General features: G+C 34.7%; 1 protein-coding gene across 1 annotated transcript in view; it reads left to right on the forward strand.

Moving 5' to 3' along the window:
* Positions 1–10,997, forward strand: part of ENO4 (enolase family member 4) — a 62,457-nt gene that overhangs the window by 45,738 nt on the left and 5,722 nt on the right. Inside the window, exons 7-12 of the mRNA XM_019471649.1 lie at positions 1,049–1,218; positions 1,447–1,578; positions 3,039–3,104; positions 3,832–3,894; positions 6,011–6,178; positions 8,001–8,126. Coding sequence (XP_019327194.1) covers positions 1,049–1,218; positions 1,447–1,578; positions 3,039–3,104; positions 3,832–3,894; positions 6,011–6,178; positions 8,001–8,126 — 725 coding nt within the window. The remainder of the gene's footprint in view (positions 1–1,048; positions 1,219–1,446; positions 1,579–3,038; positions 3,105–3,831; positions 3,895–6,010; positions 6,179–8,000; positions 8,127–10,997) is intronic.

Here is a 10,997-nt window from a genome sequence, read left to right on the forward strand (position 1 = left end):
TTATTTCCTTAGTTTAGTTTCAACTGTCATATACTATCAGTAAAACCTTCCAATTAATATGTTAGATGTGTGCACAGTAAATTCACCTTTGACCTGAAATGTAACATCTGCAGTTGTCAGGTCCATCCAGATATCGTCATGTTGTATATTATACTTTTAGTCAAGCTTCTGCTGATACATGTATTACTTGTTTTCACTAATTGTGTTTTCTTTATATTTGATTGTGACATTGACTGTAATATTGTTGTTAGAATCAATACCTGACTATTAGGAGCCAATGACTGTAAAGCTATTGGGAACTGAAGTAGTTGGTCAGATTTACAAAAAAGTCCCCAATGGATATGATTCTTGGGAATCAGACCGCTTATTTCAGTTTCACATAGGTGCTTACTGTACATGTTCATGTAAGCACTGTAGGCAATAAATATGATAGTGGGCACTGCTGGGTTTCAATCACTTTGACAAAAGTTACTCTACTGTATCTGAAAGGGTAATAATTTCTTTTGAGAATTTAACAAGATTATGCATATGGAATATTTAAAAGACCTGTTTTCTCATTGGAAAATCCAATTGTAATAGGCCGACATTTTTTTCACACTCATTATTAGAAGAAATCAAGTATGCATACTCCCAATCAGCTTATAATGTAATCTTCCAAGTTGTTTATGCAAAACCTGAGCATATAAGGAGGACAATAAAGAATATTGAAATCATGCTTATGAAAGGAACCTGAAAAATGATATGACATTACTGGATATAAACACAGATAAATAAAAATACAGATTTCAGTGGCTGAAAGATGTCTAAAAGAAATGGATTTGAAATGCATTTGACACCAGAGTGAAGACAGACACTTTGCTTACTTGTAAGGTCATTTCATGCAGAAAAAATGACAAGATTTAAGTTTAAAAAAAAGAACTGATTCTTTTGTAATACATTGCCTACATACTGAAATGTCAATATCATATTTACTCATATAACTCTGATACATAAGCACACATTTTAAACCAAGAAAATATTTAGATACTACTTTCTTTCTGTCTTGTAGGGAAGAAGGTGGCAGTTGCAGAGAGAACAATCCCACCTGCAGAACCTGTTGAATCAGTGCTTTGTGGCAGCTTAGCCATTGGGGGAACATCACTTGCTATAGCTAAGGCTGGTGCCACCATTAGCCGTATCCCATTGTACTTACATATTGCACTGCTGAAATGTAATCAGGTACATGTGACTTTTGTCATTTTGTTTATTTTATCCCAGTTATCACAATTATTCTAGAATTCTGAAGCCAATAGTCCTTCGTGACAGTGGTATTAAATATACCATGTAGAATACACCCTTAAGACGATTGTCTGTAGCAGTCTTTGAACCCTGTGCCATAAGTAAAATAAATAAGAAATCATTCTGATTTGTAACATTTTTATTTTCATGTGGTACTCCCAATTACAGGATTCACCTAAAGAAATTACTCTGCCACTTCCAATGGTTACTCTGTTGAACTGTGAAAAAATTTCACCTTCAACACTGAAATTAGTGAAAGAAGTTATGCTTATACCACCGGTTCAGTTATCACTCAAACAGGTACTGTTTCATTTTCATTTTTATAAATATATTCTATAGACTTTATATAAACTATATATGTACATAAGTATATAGATCTTTTCAATATAGTCCTTACAAACTGTATTTTTCATTTTTTGTTTACTTGCAAGGCCAAAGTTTTAACAAATGTTAGTGCAGAATTCTAACACCAGGAACATTAAAAGAAGTAAATACATGAAGATTTCAAGTTAAAAATGCATACGTTAGTGTAGAGGAAAAAATCAGTGCATTGAAGAAGATGTAGGGGAATCGTGTTACACAACAATGAGATATTTTCATTTTGTTTAGAATGTGATTTTACATTAGTAGATTATAAATAGTATCAGTTGATTGATAGAGCATACAAAACAACAAAACTCATAATGAATTCACAGGAAAGCATAAAATCTTTGGGAATAAATTGCTTTAAAAATGAAATTGTGAAGATAGAAGGGAATAGAATACAAAGTAGAACAAAATCTATTCAAGGGGCAAAAAGGATGGATGAGACAGACTGGATCAACCCTCTCTTTTTGTTTTGCCATGTGTTGCATTAAAGAATGTATCTGCACAAGATGCCTACATTAGGGCTGTGATTTCTACTTTGTATGCTGCTGACCTGGACAAATAGCTGAGCTCGATTCTCTTTCTTTTTCCTTTTCCTTTAACTTCTTAGAACTGGCACCAAGAGCTCTTAATAAGGTTGCTAATTCTGTACCTTTCAAAGATATAATGCCTCCTTGTGCTCATGGGAGAGCAGCAAACTGTTTGCTGCAGTGCAAAAAAGGTATCCATTCGTCCTGTGTTGATGTGTTGCAAGCTGTGACTGACTTCTGCCCCCTTCAGTATTCCTTTACTGGCACAGTTTAAGAAAATCTGAAATGTGATTTACAAAGTTGGCATTAAACTTCTACTAACTCAGCTGAAACGGAAGAGAGTCTTGCCTTAAAAGCAATTGATTCATTTAATTGGAGTGTTCCTCCATTCCCCAATGTTTAAAATTAAGACAGTGATTTTTTCCCTGCTTCCTGGAAATGTTCTAAAGGTAAATACATTTAATTTTGTCCGACTTTTGAGTTAGGAAGTCTTAGATAGAGTCACAATTGTGAACAGTGATTATAATCTTCCCACTTCTCAGATATTGCGCAGACCCGGATATTGCTTACTTGTTAGATTTGGGAAGGGTTCCTTTTGGGGAAGAAGAGACTATTTTTCTTGCCATCCCATTCAGCAGCATAATCAAATATTCCTGTTCATTCCACTGCTACTAACCCTTTATCATTGGACACTTGACTGCATTTTGTGGGTGGGGGGATTGTGTTAAGGAAGTCTATAATAGTTTTTTTTTTTAAAGATGTAATATTAAGATGTGCATTTAGAATAAGTGTTCTCTTCTGATTTAAGCTGCTAAAATGAAATAATTTATCTCTCTTTTGAAGATTACTGTTGTTTAATTTCAGGGCATAGAAAGAGTTCTGGATATTCAGAAAGAAATTATGAGACTGTTGGAGCCTCCAGGCAAAGCGGTACAATAAAAATGTGTAATAATAATGTGGTGTACTTCATTTGGTCTTTCTACTGCTATTGTCTTTTTAAGCTTAAACATGGAATGTTTAGCCTGTTACCAGGTTTAGTCTTATGGCACAGAATAGAAGATGTGTTTCTCTGACAGATGAATAAAACATTGGCCATTTGGTGATATTAAATTAATGAAGATAGAATGAAACATTGTTCTAAGCATAGTGAGACTTTCTGTTTACTTGAAGAGGTACACTAGGAGTGAATGGTATCACAGTGAATATACAATATATGGCTCTGATCTTGCTAAGGCTCACACACACGCAACATATTATTCAAGGTACTATTACTGTAGTAGTATATCAGTCTCAGTATGTGCATATGCTTTTTGCATAGCGAGGTTGTTGGGTTTCTCCAAGTACAGAGTCTAGATTCTTATTTCTAAGATCCCCTGTATTATTAAAGGCTAGGTGGGAATCTTTTGAAAAACAAATGGTGGTTGGGGTGATGCCCACATAGAAATAAACATTTGAAATGAGTTACCACCACAAAATAAAACTGGATAGCTGCTGATAGTATTCAAGACAAAACAGAAGCTATTTCCTAACTTAAATATTTGCGATGTCTTTAGACCAAAATTCAGTCAACTTTTTTTTTCTTTTTTTTATTCTGAAGTCTCTCTGTCATTTTTGGACTTTTCCGGAACTGATTTCTTTCTTCTTTCACTCCCAACAGCCCAGTCCTCAACTAGCAGATAGTAAGAAAGGCAGAGCACATAATACAGGGAAGAAAGCTCCGGTAAGAGAAGAGATTTTCATTTTAAGCCTTCAGCAAGGTATTAACAACAGCAGGGAACCAAAACGTTCTTAAGAAATGAAACATTAATCTACATTACCATTTTGGAAAGGTCAAGGCAAGACTTTTAAATATTCCAAATGCTCGTATTTTACATAATAATTTGGATTCTTCTGACTACACCTTCCCATCCTGTGGAACAATAACAGAAAGGAGAAATTCTTCTGGAATCTGGTCATTTTTCTCATATAGAAATCCTGGTAAACTATCCAAATGAGCATTTTGCAGGCCTGTAGCATCAGCAGAGAACATGCCCTTTTGATCATGTAGGCCATAAAACTATTACCTGTAAGATTTGCGTATTGTGCTGTTTCCTAACTGTGGGAGCATAACTCCCTTCTTAATCATGCTGCATTAAGTTCCCAGTTCCTGTTTGAGGTTATAGATAATGGCAGATACAAACCAGTAGCTAAAGTTCAGCACTCGCAATAGTGCGCGGGACATTATTTTATATGACTCAAATGATCTCTTTTTATCACTTCAAAACCTGTAGCTGATAGGTGAGTTTTCCAAATAGTGGGATGGAAATGCCATGCTGGTTTTGCTCTCCATTCTGAGACGATCAAAATATTATCAGGTGAGAATTGTTGCTGTTGTGGAGTATACAAAAGAGAGGATGAACGGAAGTTTTCCTATTTTTTTGTTGCTTAAACAACACAAAATTCTTCATCATTAATCAGCTGGCCAGTGTTTTTCTGGTGGGCAATTTCCATATTCTTAGCGCAGTATGTACTGCAGTCACAGGTTAAAATAATTCCTTAAAATACACACAAAGAAGCAATGCATTAGATTCTCTGAAAAAATTACAGTTATTTCAAAAGGAGAAAACGAAAGGAGATAGTAGTGGGACTGAATTTTAAACTGATAAAAGCACTATGTCAGCTTGAACTTTTTTTTTTGGGGGGGAAAGGAAAAATGAAAAAGTAGGCAGTGAAGAAGAAGCAGAAGAAGAACTTGTTTAGGTTATAAAAGTAAAGACTAGACAGAAATAAATGTTTTTGTAAAGATAAACAATGCTTTTAATAGAATGTAACAAGACACACCATATGGGTGCCTTGAAGATCACATGAAAACGGAGACTTAACCTCTATCTCACGTTAAATGCGGGAAGACTGCAGCATTTCTTACTGTCTAGCTGCACCTTAGTGCTCCAAAAGCAACAAATCAAATAGATTGTCTCTCCTTGCAGATTGCTACAAAATAATGTCGTAACAATTTGACCTGTGTTTTCTTCCTAATTTTTTATGTGAAGGAACATCCATATATCCTCTGTAGTTAGGCCTCTGTTCTGTCCGCTGTAGTTAGTTCTCTAACTCTTGTCAAAACCAATGCCTTCCAATTGACTTCTCCAGTCTAACCCAGGATTATATCTTGCTGCTTTCCGGGCAACTTGGTGTCATTCTTTATAATCCAAAATTCACAGACTTTAAAGTTAAAAATCAGTTTTGAAAAACCTACAAAAAACCTGACAACAGAAGGACACGTGAAATATTTGCTCAATGCAACTCTGCTTGTGGCTTGTGTCCAGGAACACTGTTCCTGAGGCAGACAACTCCACGCCGTTGTGCTAGAGGTGTATTTCCTATGTGAAATTTGTTCCTTCTAGAAGTCTTGGAAGATTCTTGTGTTTCTTGAACATTCCACAGAGGCAATATCAAAGTTGTAGTTGAAGATGAATGAGTAAAAACTGTTTAAAAGTGGAGAATGTGTTTTTGTGGCAAAGGGATAATCCATAGCACTGGAAGCTTTTATTTCGCGTCCATGACAACTCTGGTTGTTAAGAGTGCCTTTAAAATCTTTTTGTAAACCAGTACTGGCAATATAAGAGCGAGAACTACATGACTAGACATATTTCCAAGGACTGTTAGCTCTCTACTCATTAGCACTTGGTTACCCCTCATTCATACAGAATTGTCCTTAAAGTTGCTAATGCGATTTCTGAGAACAGATTTATATTTTGATGGCTGAATGCAGACTGAAATGACAATGAAAATATATATATAAGTATTATAGATATACATGTGTGTAAATAAAGTTATTATTGTTGTTTCACTTTCAGCCACAAGCCTTAAAAAGAATATCACATTTAGGTTGCCTAATAACAGGATGCGATAATCTAGAACAACTGCTACTCCTAATGCAAACAGCTTGCAACAATATAGGTCTGGAGCTAGGAACAGACATGCACTTAGCAATAAATTGTGCTGCTCATGAATTAATGGATTACGTAAGTTATTTTCAATATCTATTTTGTTCGTTTTTAAAAGGAATGTAGCTATTTGTTAACATTATTTATTACTACACTGCAAACTCACCTAGAAGCTTCTAACTCCATTTTTTAAGGTAGCAATCAAGCAAACCAAAAGAATTGTCTCTGCATTTATAAATGATGGTTGAATCGGTCCTACAAGTGTAGCAGATATGTTATTGGATTGTGAGTGCAAGGGGACGAGACATGCAGACATCCTTCTGGTAGCTTGATGCAGTGGGGGCAGTGAGAATGCATGTATTCCTCCTCCGCAGCTGTACCAGCATAGTGGTGGTGCACCTTGCGTGGAATAAGGCTCACTGGACCAAGGCAGACCCCCATTACAGCTTGTGTCCTGCCTACAGGAATCTCTGTTACTTTCATGATTTAACTTTAACCATTCAAATGGTATAAGCAAGCCTGCCTGCATCAGCCAGGTTTATTCCTTTTCTCTGTTTATTTATTTAATAAGATTTTTCAGTTCAGTCTGTGTCAAATATAGCAAACTGTTTTAATGGGCAAACACCTACTACGTGCTCTTAACAAACCATCTTCATTTCACGTTACATCTCAGACAATTTTGAATTAAAGTATTAAGCAGCAAATCCTGGTGGGTTTTTTTTTTCATTTCACCACAAGGTATAAATGAAATAATTATCTTCTATCCACCTTGCTTTCAAGGATGAAGAACAAGAAATTATTTACACAAGTATACTTCTGTAATTCCTTCACACCACTTAGATGCTTATTTCTGCATTTTTATTACACTACATCTGTTGTTTTCTTCAAACTACCTTGACCTTTCTGTGTATTTTTACTATGGTATGTGTGTTTACCCACTAACGTTCATCTCATTGTGTATCAACATTCATTTATTTAATTCTTATTTTTCAAGATTTTTATTTGACAAAGTTTATTTATCTCCAGCTGAAGTCTTAAAAGTTCTTGCCCCTTGTTCCAAGACCAATCAGGTTTCTCTATAAGCAGAAAAAGAAACGTCCTGTTCCATTTAATATCTCATGAGATTTTGTGTATTTGGGTGTACTATAGTGACAAATCTTCCATTATTAATATCTTTTGCGAAAGCAGTTGCTTTCCTGACAGTTTGTGATATCTGCATCGTATACCAGAATGAGCAAAATCTTAACCAATGAATTATCAGTAATTGTGTAACTTTCTGTTATTGAACTGTTAAAGTCACTAAAGCAGTGGGTATTCTGGCAAAGTTTGACAGTGTGCCCTTAATAATCCTCGTACGCTGCAGTTTGTGCTTCCCATAATGATGAGACTAGTTTTAAACTAGTCTTTTTTTTGAAAGGGGAAAGAGGCAAGGAAAGGCAGTATCTTGTTTTTGAGCACTGAGGGTGCACTCCTTTCCGCCACCAGTATTTTCTTTATGAAAATTAGGACAAAAAATTAACTTTTTTTGGAAGTGAAAAGTGAGATTTTTCATGCAAGATTTAATTAAAATGTCAAATACCGCTACCTTTATGATAAAGTTATGTAAAACTGGCAGTGTTGCCTAGAAAATGCTCCCTTGTTTTGGGAATGGTATCTTTCAGAGACTTTGGCATGAGCCCACTGGAACCCACTGTTACTTTAGGCAGAGTTTTCTATAACAATGTGCCGACCACACAGACATAGAGTAAAGTAGACAAGTGAATGTGTCCTTATTGAAGAACAGACAATCCACTGCCTTAATAGAGATACTACTGTCACAAGATCTGTATGCTTATGTTAGTACTCTGGTTTTTAAAGTATTACCTTCCTTATCTCTTATGCTTTTTACTTTACTTTCTAGGTTAAAGGAAAATATGAAATACTCACTGGAACGTTCAAAAGACCTGATGAAATGGTTGACATGTATGTGGAACTGATTAATAAATTTCCTTTTATTATTGCATTAATAGATCCCTTAAGAAAAGAGGTAAGATACCAGAGTGCAGTCCTTGAAAAACTGATAAAACTGTTAAGTGGCATATCACTGAACTTTTCACATTTTTACAAAAAAGAAAATACGAAGCTTCTGTTTGCAGAGTCTTTAGGCAAAACAATATCACTATAAAAATGTATGTAACCATTCATTTGCATATCTGTAATTGACAATAACTCTAAATTTTTCTATACTTTTGACATAATTCCTGACAGAAAATAATCCTGGCATGAACAGAATATGGTCAGTACAAGTATTTTAAAGAATTACAAGAAAATGGGGTTTTTTTCTGATTCTACTTGCTAAACCACTGTAATTTTTATTACATTTTCCTTCTTATGTAAACAAATAATTCAGATTATAAAATCTAATTATAAAATTCAAGTGACATATAAATGATATGATATTATATTATATGGGAGAAGCTAAAAATTTGGACATAGTTGTATATTCCTGAGAATCACTCAAAAAAAATTGTTGCTGCTATTCTTTATGATTGAGATTTATACCCAAAGCCAGAACAAACCTGTCACTGGCAGCATTGCTCGGCAGAATTTTTAAAGCAGTAGTAAGATACCATGTATTTACCACTGTGATCAAAGTTAGAGGAGTTAATTTAGTGCGGCCGATAGATTACAACAGTAAAGTAGAATACTATTAAGCATGTTATCAAGTTACAGATGGATGAAAGAAACAGATTAAATATTAGCATTTATACATAAGATTAAGTTTCCATGTATTACAAAAAAGATAAAACTTAATTGCAGCAGAACCTACAATTGTAGACCTAGATTCTGCAGTTGCACAACTTAATAAAAATTTGCTCTTGCTGTCAAATTGCACACTTTATCTTCTTTAAAATAAATACATGGGGTTTGTTTTCATGAACAAAACATGAAGACCGTGATTGAAGGGAGAAGCAAAGTGATGTTGTCTGTGAATCTGCCCAGTGCCTGAATCGATAATTCTAAAACAGATGAACTGCAAAATCCATCTGATTTTGTTCTTATCTGGAACTTTAAAAGTTCATTTTTCGAATATCTGTGTTTACTGTTACCTCACTCTAGTTAGCCTCGGCTCCCTGCACCCTTTCAGTCTGACTCTCTGAATTACCCATGTTCCGAAACACCAGATTATTCCCCGCTCCTGCCAGGGCTGCAAACTTCCTTGAGAATTCTTGTGAAGAAACATATTTGCAATATGAAAATCTGCAGCAGAATTACAACAGATAGTGAAGTACAGTTTGAAATAGAATACTGTTCAGGGACATGCCTCTCCTCCTCCTCCCCCCTCGCAAATCTACAAAGTTTACCCATGCCACATCTTTGCCTCAGATAATTAGGTCCTTGAGGATTAGCTCTGGTACCAATTCAACAATTCATTGCCAGACAGCAGACCACTTTAGTGCTTAAGTTTAAACATTTGTTCAGGTGTCAGAAACTTCATTTTCACTTACATGTGGGCTTGAAATCCCTACAGGAATGGACCCTTATACAGATTGCAGCTATATAGGTAAAAAAAGCTTGTGTGATCCGCAGACCAAGAATTATTACTGGCAGAATTATTAACTAAAAAAGTAATGTTTTTAATGTGAAAACTTTGTATTCTGTGGACACAAAGAAAGCAAATTAATTCATTAATTTCTTCTCTCAAATTATTTATATATCCTTGTCCTTTATTTATCCTTAAATCTCAGTACGATGTGGACAATGCATTAAAATCAAGAAACAAAGACCCTAAAAAAATGGAGCTTTGCTGGAGAGAGAGCGTTGTATTCTGCTGTTCCTTATGGGTCAGTCTTACAGCTCTGAACATCCTGTCTTGATACGTGTCATTGAGTCTATGACTGCCTCCTGTTTCATTATTTTATATTCAGACAAATATTGTGACACTTAAAATATTAACACAAGAGTGAGTCCTCTGAAGAAAACAATAGAAAATTATTTTATATGCCATTAAAATTAAATAAATCTCAGGAAGGGAATCAAAATAGCAAACTCCTACAGTTAATTCAATTTGAAATATTTTAAACTATACTTGTGTGCAACTAGCTTTGATTAATTCCAGATTAGAATTTACATTTTCTAGCAAAATCTTGAAATCCCAGAAAAATTCTGGTGGTATGTTTTTCTTAGGTAGACAGCTTTAAAATACAGTATAAAATATAATATGTTTATATGAAGGGTACCTTTAAGATTAAATCAAAATTTTTTTTTTTTTTTTTTTTATTTTTACGTGCAGTGGTGTTGTCCTAAAATATATTAACCAAACCAGGGTATCAGCAGACCTCATACTTACTGGACTTCTAGATGGTGAGTAGAGGAGGAAAAAGGCTGACTTTCAAACCCTACAAGTCAATAAGTAGTGTTGCTACATCTGTAAATATTACATCTTTTTATGTAATTATTGCCACTTCTAATTTAGGAAGCGCTTGTCAGAAGAAACTAAAATTCATGTTTTGATTCACATATCTCTGTTCAGGAGCTGAAAACAGCATTCAAGGCTTCAACTATAGTAAATTAATACACTGTGGATGCTTTGAGTGTGGGTGCCCTTTGGCACTGCAGCTAAGTGTCATACAGTTAGACATCAGAATTAAACAAAATAAAAAAGAGGTAGTTGACTAGTCTGAATTTTGACTAATACTAGTATTAATAATTAAGAAATCCAAACAAGCCCAGAATGTTTAAAATTGCAGTTTACATGATTATTGACTATACATTACCGAGCTTTTGTGGTAACAGTGCTAAGAACCTGTGCAGTTTCATATGTAAGATTTGTCTTTGCATCAATTTTTCTTTATTCATTTTTATACGCAAGGAATAGATGGACAAATTTAATATATCTAAGTTCCTTCCTTATTCC

This window comes from Aptenodytes forsteri, unplaced genomic scaffold (genome assembly GCF_000699145.1).
Source record: "Aptenodytes forsteri isolate BGI_AS27 unplaced genomic scaffold, ASM69914v1 Scaffold15, whole genome shotgun sequence".
Taxonomy (NCBI): domain Eukaryota; kingdom Metazoa; phylum Chordata; class Aves; order Sphenisciformes; family Spheniscidae; genus Aptenodytes; species Aptenodytes forsteri.